General features: G+C 46.1%; 1 protein-coding gene across 2 annotated transcripts; it reads right to left on the bottom strand.

Moving 5' to 3' along the window:
• Positions 1 to 970: 970 nt before the first annotated feature.
• Positions 971 to 10,248, bottom strand: kcnj16a (potassium inwardly rectifying channel subfamily J member 16a). 2 transcript variants are annotated; one of them, XM_086195172.1, is made up of 2 exons: positions 10,157 to 10,248; positions 971 to 3,321 (listed from the first exon to the last, which is right to left on the bottom strand). In XM_086195172.1, the coding sequence occupies exon 2, from the start codon at positions 3,309 to 3,311 to the stop codon at positions 2,055 to 2,057; it is 1,257 nt and encodes a 418-aa protein (XP_086051298.1). In that variant the 5' UTR covers positions 3,312 to 3,321; positions 10,157 to 10,248; the 3' UTR covers positions 971 to 2,054. The 2 variants fall into 2 exon arrangements, with proteins under 2 accessions (XP_086051298.1, XP_086051299.1); XM_086195173.1 differs by lacking the exon at positions 10,157 to 10,248 and adding an exon at positions 9,474 to 9,506.
• Positions 10,249 to 18,006: the final 7,758 nt, after the last annotated feature.

The following is an 18,006-nucleotide window of genomic DNA, read 5'->3' on the forward strand; positions in this document are numbered from 1 at the left end:
TAAACAACAAGTCACCCCTGGTTTCCATTTGGGCACATCTGACTTCATTTCAAGGTTAATTCTGTATTTAGAAAGTTAAGTGGTTTCTTTCTTTCTTTCTTTTTACAGCTATGAATGCAATTTAAGGTGAAACTTCACCCAAAAAGTGTATTTTGCCTTTTCAGTAGTATTTCATGTTCCGTACGTCACCCTGCGTCCGTCCCAGGGGTCACACAGCAAACAGGGCGTATCAGGACGCAAAGCAGAGGCATGGACAAAGCAACGTGTTTCTGGACTGACGGGTAGACGAACTTTAAGCAGTCGTCTATTTTTCTTGCAACCACTCGAAGGGGGAATAGCGCCACCTGCTGTTCCAGAGGCGAACATTCTTTAGTGAATAAATTCATTCTTCCCCATTCATGTGTACTGGAAGAAGAGCATTTTAGCATCATGAGACTACAGTTGTAATTGCACAGTTTGGCCACTATGTGAAATGCCTGGCGCTACTCCTGTATCCAGGTCTTACTATCCGGTCCCGGTTCTCCCGACGTAGCAGGTAGTGGTCCGGTGATCAGATTACTGGATGGATCCCCAGAGATGACGCCAAAGTGTCCCTGAGCAAGACGATGAATCCCCCATGAACTCCTGATGGCGCCTTGCTTGTTTCTCTATACATGCAGGCCACGCCAGCCAATCAGAAGAGAGCATCCAGCCAGACCACATCACAGTCAATCAAGGCTGTCAGGATCTCCTCTGGTGCCTGATCGCATCACCAGCTGATCTAGTTCAGATGGAAGAGGAAGATGAAAACATGTTTTTAATGAGATTATACAGCGATTAAAGTTCAAGCAACACAGCAGCATGTGAGGGAGCAGCGTCTGCTTACTTTTGACCATCAGACATCAAAGTGACCTTCCCGATCACGCCGTTTGTTCTTTGACGCAAACACGATCCACGTCAGATGGATTACAGGATGTGAGGAGGCACACCAGACATTTACACATCACTTTATTCAAACTGGCGACATTGTTATTATGTTGTAAGCAGCGTGATGCTCTACTAGATCTGCCGTCCAAATAATTGTAGGCTATTTACATACAGACAGTGTCTACTGGTAACATATTCAAGGATGTAAAATATTATTTGCAAACATAAACAGCCATTTACTGTCTACTCTAAGGTTTGACTCCCTGTAATTACGACACAAATGTGAGCCTTCCACTACAAACACCAAGGGAACGTCATGTTTTCTCTATAAACTCAGAGGACTTCTCTCAAAATAAGGGACATTTCTCCCATCACCCTTATGACTCGTGTTTATCTAATATCAACAGTGACTGAAGTCAAACACAAAGAAAAGATGAGGTGATGATGAGTGAAAGATGGTGCAACATGAGCGACAAACTGGAGAGACCTCCCACCGCAGGTGATGTGAGAACACGATCGCAGATCCTGCATGGGGGATGTTCTGAATTAATTCACAAAAGGAGTCCAGAGCCGCTGTTCAAGGCACAGACAGTCTGACTTTCAGGACAAAAAAAAAAATTAAAAAGCAAAATCATTCGAATGAATCTTGGGTTTGTTGTTTCCGACTTGTCTGATCCAAAATGTATTGGGTTCTTTCTTGGCTCAGGCTCCGCCCCTCCACCAAGTTTGGTAAAAATCTGCACCATAGTCTTTGCATAGCCCTGCTGACAGAAATACGAATGCTACTGAAGACACAAACTCCTCAGCAGAGGTCAAAATCTTTTATAATGAATGAATTTGTCATTTCAATTTCTTTTTGTCATTTCTGCCACCAGGGGGCTCTCTGTGCAAATAATTGTAAAAGGACAGAAAAGGCACTCCAAGGATCAGCAGTTGGGAGAATTTTGCCCCAATGTTGTCACGATAGCTGTGTGGCCCAACCAATATGAGCATCTCCTGGTTTTTAGGAGAGTGGCGTATGAGTGAGGTTTCCAGCACTTGAGGTCTCGTCACACTAAGCCGAAGTCAGAGAACTGGTGGCGATGAAAGCCAACTGGGAAGGAGGCGGCGGTGGGGGACAATGTGGTCGCGAGGGACCACTATGACTGTTACATGTCTGCCGTCGTGAAGACGTCCGGCAGAGGCAATGTGCATTGGTTCTGATTGCCTGCTTGAGATGTTGAAACCGTTGGTTCAGGGTTGCTGTCATTCACATGTTCCACCATTAGAGTTGGAGGTTTCAGAAAATTTTCGTTGTGGTTTTGTCGTGGTGACTTCGGCGAGGGCCGTGGAGAGGATCTGGGAGAATGTCTTGGCGAATGTCGAGAGGGAGGACGCAGCTGCTTCTTGTGTTCGTAGGTCTCGGCGCTGACCTCAGGCACCAGCACCTTAGCAGTGTGGTTGAACAGCATGTAATCCACCCTGTAGTGCCTCCTGCTGGCCCGGATCATCTCCTGGAAGAGCTGACCCCAGAGGATTTCTGCTGGCGTGTAGGAGGTGCGGGTCTGATGCAGCATACCGGTGGTGTCATCTGTGTAGGTAAATGAAACCACGAGCTCAAAGTCTGACTTCCGCAGATCCACCAAGCTCATCTTGTACAGTGGGCTGCCAGGTTCAATCCTGTGGCAGATGGTGGTAGGTGTGACCAGGACGATGTCCTTCTGCTGGATGACCAGGTCCTCATAGGTAACGTCCAGTTTCCCGGTGGCGTGCACCGTGGAGTTGACTATCTGAGCGCGAGCCGTTCCCTCCACCAGGTGATTCCTACGGAAGTCACCAACTCTCCAGGAAAGACACAGGTATCCATCGCGGAGGTTGATGACAGCGCAGTTGCTGAAGCCCACCGTTTGGGCTCGCTTTCTGGCAGAGGCCATTTTTGCTACGACGATTCCAATAACAAAGGTGTCGATGAAGCAGCTGATGACATCTTGTACTGTGACGATGATTATGGCGATCATGCAGTTCTCAGACATTCCTCTGAAACCGTAGCCAATTGTGGTTTGAGTTTCCAGGGAGAAGAGGAACGCAGCTGTGAAGCTGTGAACCTTGTACACGCAGGCGTCATCTGTATGTTTCTGCATGTCACCATGAGCAAGGGCAATGATCCAGTACAGGATCCCAAAGAAGAGCCAGGACAGGATATAAGACAGAGCGAAGATCAGGAACATCACCCTCCATCTGATCTCCACCAGTGTGGTGAATATGTCGGTGACAAAGAGCAGCCACTCCTCAGGAACGTGGCGGAACACGACATTACAGCTGCCCTCTTTGCGAACGTATCGGCTCCTCTTGGGATGAGGTCCATTCTCAATCTTTAAGGCTGGGATGTTGTCATTCCGGCTCACGGATTCATAGGGTTTAGGCATTTTCCAGAGTCTGCGGGATAGACAACAAATGATGTAATGAGTATCGTGCAATGTCAGCAAATGCACTTTGAGCCTCTATGTTGGGTTTTTCTCTTCAACATCACCCTGGTATCTCCAGGTTTAGACATCTCAATGATGGCTGTTGACAACAACACCGGTGCCTCTCGTCTCTGAACAGGAACTTGGGACATAAACTGTTTGTTCACAGGACATCTCAGAGCTGATCATAGAATTTGGATTACATTTTGAGGAAAAATAGGTCCCACTGCATGGAACCGGGGGTGGTGAACTTTTGGAGGAAATCTGCACCAAGTTGAGGCCTCGTTTTCTTAGCAATCCAGAAAATGCTGTTATCCCGGCACGCTTTCATGTGTTCAAACGCCAGGTCAGCAACTTATCGTTAGCTAACAACGTGACCAGCGGCAGGCCTTTCCTCTCTTCAAAAAAATGCTCTCTGGCACAGGATTTCTTATTTTACATGTCTGGGGGGGAGTCATCGCATTCAAAATCATCACCGCCAATTACAACGCTCTCCATGCGTTTTAATTCATGCACAGCACCACCAGGCCAGGCGTGAGTGTGCCCCTGCCCCCAGCAGATTTGAAAAATGGCCAAGTGTGGTGCCAATGCAAGCACTTCAACGTGGTTCCTGTCCCGTGGGATCACTTGGCAGCCATGTTTTTGCTGCTTTATTGTCTGACCGACCCAAAAGTTTTCGTGAAAGGTCGTTTGAGGACCGCCGAGCTTTCTGATCCCTGACCCACGTTTACAACAGGACGCATGGGAATCCAGGTTATGTGGGGGTCATATTCATGACCGTAGCTGCGGATGTGTCGCATCAATACTTCACAATCTCATTCAGCAGACGAGACTTGCTTTAGTGCCTCTGCTACTGACTGACGCTTGCCAGCATGTGTTTGCATGTTAGGAAATAAAAAATGAACAAACAACCCGGAGATTTTTTTTTTTTTGTAAAAAAGACAAACAACAAAAGATGTTTGATTCACAGCTTGATGCTTTCAAAATATTCCAAAAGTTCACTCTGTTGTTTTGTTAGAGAAACCGACCCACACAGACATGTCTTGCCTATTTTCCAACCCTTTTTTCCAGCCACTATTGTTGGAGGAAACAATTAAGAATGGAGTCTTCCACATATCAAAACACTGCCTGTTCACTGGAAAGCTCCGACCTCCTGTAACATCAAATGCAATTACCAAGAGTACTGCGTTGAAAAAGAAAGGAGTGAGACAGGACAAAAATACACACTGACGAGTGAAAAATTGTCCTGTTGTGTTTCCTATTTTAATTTTTCTTGTTTTTTTTTCCATGGTGGGCTATCCTCATAATTTAACTCATATGTTTTCTTTCATATTTTGTTTCCTATTTTTTGTGTTTTGAATGCCCTCTGATCTATTTTTAAGATACAATCTGGAAATGTTTACCATGCGTGACTCTCTTTTTCCTGCCTCTTTGTCCTGTGTCAATACATTCAATCATAATGGGGCAGTTGCCCCGAGACGCAGAACCCATAGCAACAGACAGCAGCTTGGCCTGCTGCTACTTTCCCTTCATTTTTCTTCCTCTTACTGCATTTCTACTTGCTACTACAACATCGCACTTTGCAGGTTTGTTTCATGCTAAATAACGATAATCCAATAATACCTCAAGTTCTTCAAATACTTGTTAGCCATCTTGGAGAAAGCCCCTCCCATCACAATGATCATTCAGAAGCCCCGCCCCCATATTCAAGGATGCTCCCTGCCAAAGGCAACTGGTCTTGATGGCCATGAGTGCGGCAGTGCGTGCTGAGCACAGCGATGACACCATAACTTCAACAACATTAATTTTCAGCATATTTTGAAGTGTTGCATCAGGTCAAGTCTGAGAAGGAAAGTTGACGATGCAAATTAACATCTGAAAAGTTTCCACATTTGCTTGAAGTCTTTTTCTTAACCTGGTATTGAGAAAGTGTAAAAGGGCGAAGCATAAAGATCAAAAACCTTCATTTTAGTAAACTCTGACATTTAAATGGTCACAAATAACTCAAGTAGCTTCATTGAAAGTGATGACTTTAAGTTTCCCGTCAAAGAAATGGCCAACGCCAGACGGCGTGACTGTGAATCTACGACGGATTTAAAACTGCATTCAAAGCAGATGCACCTTCTGCCAGAACACCAGTCAGGCTGAGGCTCCTCCTGGCAACCCGTCCTTAAACCTGCTCTCTATCCACTCACCAGCAGGGGACCTGTGGTTGCAAAAGACCGACACAAACATGCGGACGTCGATGAGAAAATGACGCAACGTCTTACTTTATCACCGCAGTACTTTTGTGGTCTCGATCACGAGTCTCAAGTCCTTTTACACATAGTGTCATATTCAAGATGGCGACGGACAAAATGACAAACTCAAGGCTTCAAAATGGAGCCCAGAAACTACCAGAACACAAAAAGCAGTTCTGCACAGGTGCTGCAGAGGAACAGAACTAACAGCAGTTTTGCCAGGGATGGAACTGAGCCCCACAGATTCAAACAGCAGATCTGCGAACGCACCAAACACTGGAGGGACAGAGGGGCTTTTGCGCTTGAATTTTGGTTCACATGTCTTCTCATTGACGGGCGATGTGTTGTTGTGCCACAGCTGGATGTTTTTTGCCACAGCAATGATAAACTCTTGTTAACATTCAACAATTTCCATGCAGTTTTGATGTTGTCCAAAGCAGTGGCTAAAGACGTTTATTTTTTTTTTCAGGGTGGAGTCCAATGAATTGTCAAGGGGCCAACAATGGAAGCGTACACTGGTCTAAGTTAGCAGGGGAAAAATGAATGTGGAAACTGGAATAGTGTCATGGTGCGATCACGGGCAAAGGAATGATCGATCACAGCCAAACCACTGAGAGCATCATCTACGCCCAAAACAAATGGGGTTTGAATCACCGCTATCTGACTGAGTGAACTGGGCTCCAGTCACAGACTCCACTTCCTCCTGGCTACAACCAGCGTCCACGCTGCCAGAGTTTGGAGCTCACTCCATGAGGTCATAGAAATAACGTTCGATTAGCTTCCCATAATCTCCTCCTACATACCCTGATATGAACAAAAGGAGAAAAATGCCGCATCCTACTGGAAAATGAAAAGATGCTGAGCTACTGAAGAGTTGATTGTCCTGAAACTGAAGCTCCAGCTACCAAGCAGACAATCAGAAACACATCCAGGTTTTATGGAGGATCGGATGCAAAATCCAGTTGATTTAAGGGGACAAAATCAACAAGTCCTCCAGGGTTGTGCCCGACAAAAAGATAGAAACAACTTTGGCCAAACGCTCCTCTTTGGAGCCACAGTTCATAATTAAATAAAAAAACAAAACAACCTGACAGTCAATTATCAAAGCAAACTCAGAAAAACAAAGGGTTCTTGCAGCTCACTAGCTGCAAAATAAGCTAACGCTAGCGAGCGATGCGAGCTGTAACAAAAGAATGACAGCATGTCTCAGGTTTAACCATGAGAGGAGACAACTGAGCAAATCTGACGTGTTTTTGACGTCACTGCTGATGACAGTTAGCATGACTTGCTCATCCCCTTGCTAGCTGGGCCTCCCCACTGGTGACCCACGCCTGACGATAGCCTGCGGAGGCCAAACGGGCTGAGGTTTTCCTGTGGCTCAAAGGTCTGTTGTGGTTAATGGATAACAACAAATCATTTGTTCACGGTTGCTTATTTTGTAAATACTCATTTGCATAATCATCCACTCCCTAATATGTTATATAAGCGAATGCATTTCTCACAACACAAAACTACAGTCACAGAATTCTATACTCCACATTTCTGTTATGGATCCACTCCAATGTTTCTACTGCTGCTGCTACAACCACTACTAGTTCTAAAGCTACTTACTCCTAACACTACTACTTCTAATTTTATTTATACAATACTTTTCAGAAGAGGCATTACAAAATTTCCACACAATCAGTCTCGAATGCACTGGCACATATTTCTGCCAAAGCGACCTCAGCTAATAGCACAGCACAAAACAACAAGCTTTTTCTTCACTTCGCACATCCGCGCCAAAACATCACGGTTTTCTTTATCGGCCTCGTGGTTTTTGTGTCACGCTGCCGACAGGTCACAGACAATACGGCACGCAAAATGTTACGGAGGAGGCGACAAATAAAAGGTGACTGGAAAACGGACGATTCCACATCACCTAATAAGAAAAGATGGATGAAATTATCAGGGAAAAGCATAAAAATGAGTCTTGCATGAGAGCGTCAATAAAGGCAGGCCATTCTGTGGTGGAAGTTCCTCAGGTACGCAGGTTGAAAAGTGCGGCGCCTCATCGCCATCGGTGCTCGGCCAGCCAGCAAACAGCACGAGTGTTTTCATCCTGCTACGATGGAACGTGGAGTGACGAGATGTTGAGGAGGAAAAAAGACGTTGCCATCCAGCAAAGACCGTGAGAGGAAAGGGACATGAGGGCACTCCCCTCTCGGCTCCTGTTCAGAACTCCTCATCAAAGACTCGGTTAATCTTCCATGAATTCTGCCTTTCTCAACTTGACGTGACTGTTCTCTGAGTGATAGTAGCATCTGGAGCATCAGGCCTCGGAAAGACTTTTTAATCAGAACTGAATGTCTTCTTAAGAGTTCAGGATATTTCCACCGCATGCAGCCTACTGATTATACTGTATGACTCATGCTGAGTGAAACATATCGAGCATTATTAAGTTGAGCAAATTAAGTCGTTTGCATTTTTACTGTGTCATCAACCACTGAGCAGGACGTTTCAGGCCCTGAGTTATGTTGACCCACTGGGTTGAGCTGTTTTCTGCACATTGGCGCTGCTCGTTTGACCTGAAACAAGCGGCTCTGTGTACAAAACAAGCCTCTACACTCAACAACCATCCTGACCTTTGGCATGAAGTTTCCACTGCACACTATGAACAAAGCAAAACTCAACTTCCTCAGCTATGAAACTTTATATTTCTGAGGTTTCTGTCATTTTGTTCTCACAATTTTTCTAAGAGTGTCCTTTTGTGTTCCAAATGGGATGAACTCTGGAAACAACTTAGGCAGTTGGCTTGTTTCCTCTCCCGCTCGGGGCACTTACAACTCCATTACATGCTCACTTACTGCAAATGACATTGTGCCACCCATCTGTGGTTCACTGGAACAGAACCGTGTACATGGGTGGCTGGTCTTCGCTCGGCCCCCAGGCTTTCTGCCACCTCTAATGACCTTCAAAACCTCAACACTACAAAAGATTTCCACCTTAACAAGTCACTTAGCCTTACACACATGAGCCGAGTGTGGCGAGAGTGCTTCCAGTGTCAAGTCCGCTCACATTCATCTGAACAAGTCGCGTACCTTCAGCCGGGATACTCAGGAAACCTTTGGCCATCTTTTCCCGGAGGTTAATGGCTTATCCAGCCTTCAAAGGGCCAAGTGGACCGCAGCGTTTTGTTTCGCTTCATCAAAAGTAGCTCAACGTTGCCTTTCCAGAGGGAGAACTTGACTCAGACACAGGACGGCTGAGTCAAACTCGTAGGTTGGTTCTGTGCGGACGTAGAGCGCACAACGGCGTTCGGAACCCGTCGACACTTATTTGAATTCCTTCATACTTTTATCAGATTGAAACGGAACAACTTGTTTTGGGGTTCTAGCTGATAAACGTGGAACAACATTTTACAGAGATGAAAATATCAAGATGGATAAATATTCGATTGACTCTGTATCGGTGACACCAGCGTCTTTACGTCCTTCTCTGCCCTCGCAGAGGTAACGCCTACTCTGAAGGTTGAGGCCTGGAACAAAGAAATACAGGTGAGACGGGGGTCCATGAAAGACTGCCCTGACAAGGGGAGCTCCTCCTCGCTGTCTTAAACTTGCAACGTACAAATTATTTGGCTCCGTTCTGCTGCAACACCGTCAGGCAAAACCTAGAACCTGACAGCTGTGTGTACAACCTTGTGCTACTTTACCTGCGTCACAAGGTTATGATGTCATCAGGGTTATGATGTCATCAGGGTTGTCAAACATGAGCAAATGCATCCAGATAATGAAGACGCAGAACTTCAATCGTCTACCTGGACTCTCGCCCTCCAAACTCCAGCCCTGCTACTGGACACGTTTGATTGGTGAGATTTCACACTGCAAAAAAATAAACTCACTGCTGACATTTTGCTGGCTCCGCCCACACAGCCTTTTAGCTTGTTTTTGCTAGCACGCCGTCCACAGTCTGTCTGAACTTGGTGGCCAAAGTAAAAAGTTTTCATCACAGTCTAGACAAATACAATCAGGAATCTGGAATTTTTCCATGGGAAATAAAAGGACTTCTAATTCCAGTTCAGCTTTTTACTTGCGTGCCACTGTTGACAGGATCAACACGGTGACAACACAGTCGGTGCTGTTGTGTCAGCAACAACGCAACCTCACGCCGTCTCTACCGTGCATGCGATACTCATCTTGTCCTTTTTCAAGACTCTGAATTTGTCAGATTTCCCAGTGAAACCCGATCACAAACTTCACTTATCTCCTTGACCACATCTGTTGTTTTGTTTTTTGACCATTCAAGCATTGTGTTACTGCTCCTCACGCCGCCTCTCAGGTTACCTCTTGTTCTTCTGTCTGCGCCGCAGCCTCAGATGATTTTTTTTGTGCCTTGACACCTTTTATAACGATTTTACAGTTGATTAAGTTTTTTAATTTGTAGTTTACTCTCTTCCAATGCATTTTTTAAAAAATATATTGCACAACACCAACAACTCTGACTGTAACGCTGACATCTCCGAGCTCAACAGCAATTTCACACATCAGTTTCTATCTTTTTTGGTTAAGGCTGAGTAGACGGTACCTGAGTTGAGAGGCTCTCCCGGGGCTGGACAGCAGCTCAGCAGTCACCTGCAGGAATGAGCCGGCCCACTCGTCACCGCAAAAACACGGTAGATGGACACCTCCCTTCAAATCACATGGTTTCTAATGGTGAATGTGAATATGCATGAGTGAGTGTGTGGCAGGCTCACCTGAGGGGACGGACGGCTCACTCACACACAAGCTGCTGAACAAATTTCCATTGATTAGTCAAACTGTTGTCCAGTTACGACTCCTTTTATTCCCTTTTCCTAGATACAAAGTACCTCCTTTGTTCACCCAGTAAAAATTGAAAATCTACGTCTTTGCTGTGTTTTCAATAAATTCATCTTAAAAACACAAACAAACAAGCGCCATTTATCACCGACACAAGCTGGTAAAAGTACCTCATCATTGGCGATGAAATCGCTCACACAGCTCTTTCAAAATCGAAGAACAAGACATTTTCACAAACTGAATCCTATAACACATCAAATGAGGTGCCGTGAGGCCAGCAGTCAAATCTGCCGCCTCAATATTCGCCTCCTCTCTCCGTGGCCTCTGCAGGGCTCGGCAGCAGTCACGACTGCGTCAGTTTCTCATCAGATTAGCCTGAAACTCTGCAGTGCCACTGCATCCGTCTTCACAGCTCGTTCAACCGTCCCGTCTTGGTGATTACTGTCCGTCTTTTGTGCGTGTCTTTTGTAGGACGTGGCCCAGCCTGAGACTCCTTAGAGAGTTATCGCTGCCTCTCACCTCAGAACTACGGTGCAACCAAACTCTCCTCATTGTCTCGAGCAAAAAGCCAAACTCAGGTTTCAAACCTGGAAACGCGCTGAGCTGCGAGCTGCGGAGAAAGGGCTTATGGGTCGTCGTATTGTGATAACACGGGCCGTGGCTGTGATGCACCAACACACAGATCTGGGACGAGCGCTGTCGGGTCACTGGGACTCCTCCATCCCGGCTGCTGTCGTGTTTGTAGTGAGGATGATGTGGCGATGAAATGGCGGCTGCTGCTGTGGAACGGTGCTCCTGTCATGGAGCTGGGGAGGGGTGCACATTCACAGCCATGAGAGCATGTCGGAGGAACCCCAAGGACAGCACCGGCAGGGAGCGCAGCGGCCTCTCCACGTATCCTCGGGTTTGTGGACACTGAGTCGCTCCCGTAAACACGTACAGCGATGATGAGTGGGATCTACGTCATCCTGAACCGGAGCTGAGAGGAAATCAGTTAAAGCAGCGTAGTCACAGCAGTGTTTGCCTCAAGCTGGGATGTAGTAATGTAGCAGGTGCCTAACAGAAGTCCCAACGGCAAACCGGGGTCATTTAACCGTGCAGACGTCAGGACGAGCCCAGCAGAGCCCGCAGCGAGAAGACAGTCCAACTGATCACGCCACAGGGAACAGGTGAGGGGCCGCAGGGAGCCGGGAACGCCGAGAACGAATCCCGCAAAGACAACAACAAAAAAAAGGTGGGAAACAGACAAAGACAGGAAGTAAAGCAACAGACTCAGACAGGAAGTCATCGACAAAATAAAACAGGAAGTCTGACCAACAAGGAACAGGAAAACATAAGACAGTAATCAACACAAACACAGCGGGAGACAATGAACAAAGAGAACAAAAAGTCCAGGATTAAACAAGAGTCCCAGCTTAAACTCAGCACAGTCCAGACAGGTCCGGGACGCGAGGCTGCATCTCAACATCACGGCGAAGTTCACTCACTCTTTTTCTCCTGTGGCCATTTGTCCTAACGTGGTGAACAACACCTCATTAGCTCTCGCTGCAGGAGAACTCAGCATTTTTATCTCTTTGACGCCTTTTTTTTAATCTGTAAATGAAGAGCAAACGATGACTCAGCAGTTACATTTTTCTGGTTGGAGCACAGTGAATTCTTCTGGGTGTCTAAGAGTATGACTATGAAAGAACGCCAGTTTTCATGTTCATGAACCTGACTTCATTTTTTAAAAGTGAACTAATTTGAGTGTGTACATGTGTGTCGTTTTGTGTCTACGAGCACATTGGTGGGTTAACAGGGGTCTCTGCAAAAAAGTGGACCCGTAACAAATCACCTCCATTTCCAGGAAAAAGGAATGATTTGTTCCCAATAAAAATGATCCACAAAAATACACGAGCACAATGTTGTGCGCCGAGCTCTGATCAAATGTTGCTATCCAAAGCCAAGGCACCAAATGAAAGAGGCCAGAAAGATTTTGGGGTGTGAAGTGCAGCCACTAGCCACATTCTGAGCGAAGATTTTTCATTTTAAAATAACAAAAGATCAGCCAAGAAGCTTGCGTGTAGACTTTTAGACAAGTTGCCTCATAGAGAAGCTCATCTAGGCCAGTTTTATTGTTGTAAACTCATATTTTAGCGTGAGGCTCAGCTGTCTCAACCAATAAAGTAAATAAATAGACAAATGAAATGAAGCGCATGTTTTACTATTTTTCACATAATGTCTAAAATAACTGCCTCAAGGAGGTATTTAAATTTACTGGATTATTTGCGGTTTTAGGGGATGAGAACCTGAAGCTGGATTCACAAAAGTATCTCGCAAGCAAATTTTCATTTGTTATATAAATATATATTTATATAATTTACACCACAGAAACTGAAAAGTAAAATGATAAAAGACTGCATTCTCAAAAATAACCCTGAACCTTCAGAATTTCATTTCTGAAGCTTTCTTATTCATAATTTTATTCTCCAAAAATATGACTTGGAGTTTTCTTCTAAATGACTTGAGTGCTAAAATAGAAAGAAGAGTCGCAGAGCAACAGACCACTGGGGTTTGTTTGGAAGATCACGAGTAAAACTGATTCTTCTTTTCCTATTTTGAACTTTAGGATGCTGCTGGACTCCCGTAAGAACCCACACCTGTCCAGGCACAGGAAGCTCCTGGTGCCGTATCACAGCCCCACATTGATTCGCAGCGTCTGGCGTGCATCTACCTCCTCGCCATCCATGCTCGCCACGGCTTGTGTGTCCCCTGTACATGTGAGGAGTTTCATGCATGCAGCGTGCGCATCAGCAGGTTTGTGTGGTCGGCATGTAATGTTTCACGCTGCATCTTCTACCAGGCAGAACAAGCAAACAAAGCCTTGCAGTAGGACGACTGCCGTCTGTTCAACAGCTGCTGAGGTTTGGTTCGCTGCTGCTCAGCTGCTGAATGATGCTTCTGACACTGTAGGCTGCTCTCCACCCTCGCTACGGTTCCACTTGTGCACCCTCAGCCCACGATACAGGAACTCAGGGGTTCCTCACATCTGTAGTCTGTTCACTTTGGTCAGAATCAGTAGTTGAGTTCCTTCCATGTGTCCTCAGGTGGGTCAGCGTTCACACTGAGCTTCATTTAAGCGATACTTCACCCCAAAAAATGTATTTTACCTTTCGCGTAATAGGGGTATCGAGTTCACAAAAATGGGTTTTACTTCTTTGAGACTCCAGAATGCAGAAAGAGGAAGCCACGTATGTTTAGCATGAAGCTAACAGCGACTGCTGGCTAACAACAGCAAATCTGTCCAAACACGTCAGTTTACCAACTCTCAGGGTGACCGTCTGGAATCATCCACGCCCCCTTCAGCCTGAGCCGCAGCTCAGGAATCCACACTTGGGTTTGGAGCTCAAAAACAAACTAAAGCTCTCGGCTCCACACGACAGCGAACAAGCTGGTTCCACTGGATCGGCCGCTCACGGTCATGCCAACTGGTTTTTGTTGGACCCTGTTTGTTTCAGCTCGGGCGGATTCCTGAGCATACGACAGGTTGATGCACTTGACAGTCTGGAAAAGCTTTGAAAAAGTTTTTGATGTTTTTAGCTTCAAGCTAAATATATGTGGCCGGCTCTGTCTGTGCTCCGGAGTCACAAACAAGGGATGCAGGAGGGAATGGAACTCCTGCATGACCTCAAGACACCTGTTAGTGAGTACTTGAAGGTAAAATTCACTATTCGGATGAAAATCACTGCAAGAACCAACACCTAAAGGAGCAGCGGCGCTGGTCATCATGGTGATGACGTTGTGAAGGTTATTAGCTTAACGCTGGTCTGCATCTTTGTTGTTCTTTCCATTGAACTTTGCTGTTCTCTTATTTTCACTTTTCAGGAATATCAACATCTTTGCTGTTTGAGTTGCAAAAAAAAAAAAAAAAAAAGACATAATCATAATGAAAAAAAGTAGATTTAAAATTTTTCCGAAGAAAGTCCATACAATTTCCTACCAATGCTTTGACAAAGTAGGGACAGCATCGGTGCGGTCTAATTCTCTGGAGCCACAACAACTGACGTCCCTCCCTCACCACTTACAGTAGAGTTTGTTCACTTGTGTGTGTTCATGTGTCCAGAAGATTTTGCCGTGTTACTCCACCGAATGGGAAACAGCTGAAATTTCAAAATGCTGTCGTTTGAATCTCGATGCTCTGAAATTGCAGCACACACACGCACACACCCCAACCAAGAGAGCGATAAATCGGTCAGGAGGGAATTTGGAGCTCGCTGCGCTGGCCGGGGATCCACCAGCTTCCAGTAATTTCTCTGTGTCTCCTGTTTCATTCAGAAGCGACTGCTACGTGTATGCGTTTCATAAGCATTCTCATGTCACGCTTCATGAGGCTGCGATGTGACGCTAATCCAGGCCAGCACCACCAGGGGAAACAGCTACTTTATACTGGCTCTCAAACACACCGGACCATCTGGCAAACGGTGCAAGTTTCCATCTTCACTTGTTATCCTTGTCCCACTCAGCTCCAGCGTCTCCTCTCTCCTGTTTTCAATATCGCTGTGTTTTAGGAAAGAAAAGGGCATTTGTCATGATGATGAGTTCGTCCTTCTTTTGTTTCCCTCTTTGAGTCAGCTGACTTGTGTGTAAACTGTCTCCATTTAAAAGAGCCCAAGTTTTCTGATCAAGCTAGAAACCTTGGTGTTATCCTTGAGTCAGGCCTGAATTTCCACATTAAGTCAGTAATAACATCCACTTTCTACCACGTCAAAAACCAGCCAACCAAAGAGGAATCGAGCAGTGGCAACAACGGCCCTGCATGTTTAATGTTTCCTGGAATCAAGACGGATAAAAGCCTATGTGGAGTACATACAGTCAGGGCCGGAGTGGGGCTCATTTTCAGCCCTGGAGTTTCATGCCTCAGACCGGCCCACTTTAGATCACGACCTAAGTCACATTTTTAAAACGCTCAGAATTCCCAGCACAAATATTCCCTTCTTTACAAAGCCTTCTGGTCAACTCAGGTCAGTTTCATTCATACAGAGCTGAGCCATCCAGCACCTGAGGACACGTTTCATCCAGAGCAGGTCACCACCACACTCTTCATGATATTCATTCTAATAATATGCAACCCTGCCTGCCCACTCTGGGCCTGTGGGCTCACAGCTGCTGCTTGGTGCTGGATCTGCTTCTGACTCTGAGGGGCCACGGGACAAAGTTTCCCAGTTATGTGGCGTCATACTGTCGTTTAAATTCTATAATGTTATGTTGCACGCCACAACGCCACACAGGTCACTGACTTGATAACTAGTTAACTTGAACGGTGGTTTGCAGGCGGAGTTAAACACCTTGCCTCACCCGTTTCATCGTCCTCATGGTCGTTTCAAACCGCGAGCTCGTTTTCGTAAAAAAGCTGCCACTTTTGGCACATTTGGCTGTCTGTTTCCAGAGCGTTCCTCCTTTTAATTGCTGCCTTCTCCGTGCCACCCTTGCTCTTTCTATTTCCCATCTTTCAAACACCACTGACCGAGTGCACGGACGTGTTACGTCAGGGTGCATCTGCAAAAAAACAACGGGAACACCGGCCCTCACGGCCCAAACATCAGACGGCCCATCGGGAATTGTCCCGGCCCTCCCGATCAGCCACTCCGGGCCCGTGTACAGTACATGTACTGCCTTTACATGTTCTTGCTTGTTTAGTAAAGCTGCAAACATGCTTTCCCTCCAGAGTTTCATCTACTCCTTCTCCACCTTCAGCAGATGTCAACACAAAGACTGAGCTTGACTCTCAAACATCCGTCTGGACAAACGACCAAAATACAGCTTTGTTTGTAAGAAAAATTTTAAAAAATAGCCTCAATTTGTAAGTCTTTTCTGCCACTGAACATGGAACGAAACGCTCTACGTCTGCTCACTACTTTAATGCATCTCTGAAATCCCTCAACATGCCACTCTATTAGCTTGACCTGACACAAACATCTCATCAGCCAATCACGTGGGGGCAACTCCTCAGGTAGGCAGGCATGTGGACGTGGTCAAGACGCTCTGCTGAAATTCAAACCAAGCATCAGGACGGGGAAGAAAGGGGATTAAATGAACCTGGCACAGTTGTTCACATACACAACATGGAAGCATGGGTCTGTCCTGTGGGGGGGAATTTTCTTGGCACACTTTAGGATGCTTTGTACCAACTGAGCGATGTTTAAATACCGCAGCCTACCTGAGTACTGGTACATTCTAGCTATCTTTTGTTGGCTACAGCACCTCCAGGAGGATAACGCACCACCTCACCAAGCTCAAATCATCCAAACTGGTTACAGCGGAACTGCAAAGGGGTTCACTGCTCTCTGATGGCCTCAAGGAATCAAGGAAATTCTGAAGGCGCAAGGGGGTCTGACCTGGTACGAGCAAGGTGTACCCAATAAAGGGGCCGATGAGTGTAAATGTGAAGCTCTGCGTGGGTGTATAGACTAACAGTAGTATTTATGGGCCTTGAATGAATCCAGAGAAAAGCACTCAGGTTAGACCCCAAACAGTCCTGGCACAAACACTGCAACGTCTCTGCAGTTCCTCACATAATATGCAGTCTATGTCTCGCAATAGAGCTGTTATTAATTTTAATGGTAAATGGTTTATAAATTGTGGTTTATGGCGATGCGCTTTAGAGTTTTGCATCTATAAAATCAAGGTGTCTGAAATCTACCAACAAAAACCCTCCATGCTGTTTACTGGCTGTTTACAGGCAGTGTAAACAGCCACTTAGTTAGCTCAATAAAAGCAGCACGTTGATTGCTCAAGCCAGACTACAGTATATTTTCAAGAGGGGGCTGCTTTCAGTGGAGCTACCGCCATGACGCGCTGCTGACTACGTTCAGGTTTGGTTTCAGCACCAGACTGGCCACCTAGAGCACCAGGAGAGGGCCTGACTGGCTGGCGTGCAACCTTGCCCACAGGATGCAGCATAAAGGCGGCTCGAGTTCCATGAAGCCCACGTGCAATGATAAATACTCCAACGGCCGACAGAAGCACAGCGATTAGACCCCATATCGGGCCGACTCACCTTTATTGTGGACCCCCGATTACTCAAGCGCACACAGAAGAAAGGCCCTTGCAGGAGATGCTGGTAAAAAAAGAGACCACCTTCTAAGTCACAGCCAGCTAGCAAAGTCTTACAACTGCATCACATGACTGCACATAATGTGTTTATTTTACCTGGCAACCACTGAAACATATTAATGGAAATATATTAGCGGGTGATTCAGAAATTCCTTGGTCCAACGTCACCTGATGGGCAGCGGTGTGCGGTCCGCGCGTGAGACGGCCCAGATCAGGGGACGAGTTGGTGCTAGCTGGAATCTAGAAACAGACGTTTGACAGGTGTTCAAGCTCTGTTCCAGTCCTGTTTATGGCACGATTCAAGGCATCAGCCTCACTGAAGGTGTTTTTCTGACCTTTGCTTGAGTCACTGGTCAGACTCGATACACTTTGCTCATGGAGACTGAGACTGAGGCAGAACCAGTCTATTTTGTTAGGGCGGCACGACAGAAGGGCCCGGCTGAGTCACTGAACTCCCTCAAACATCATGGAGGGGGACTTCCATTTTTAACATGTTAAGAAGCTTTCTTCGTGATCCAAAGTCAT

The sequence above is a fragment of the Aulostomus chinensis genome, chromosome 23 (assembly GCF_037954235.1).
Source record: "Aulostomus chinensis isolate RoL2024-O1b breed Wild chromosome 23, RoL_Achi_v1.0, whole genome shotgun sequence".
NCBI lineage: Eukaryota > Metazoa > Chordata > Actinopteri > Syngnathiformes > Aulostomidae > Aulostomus > Aulostomus chinensis.

Coding starts and splice junctions, on each gene's coding strand:
- kcnj16a (XM_086195172.1), bottom strand. CDS start 3,311: ATGCCTAAACCCTATGAATCCGTGAGCCGGAATGACAACATCCCAGCC.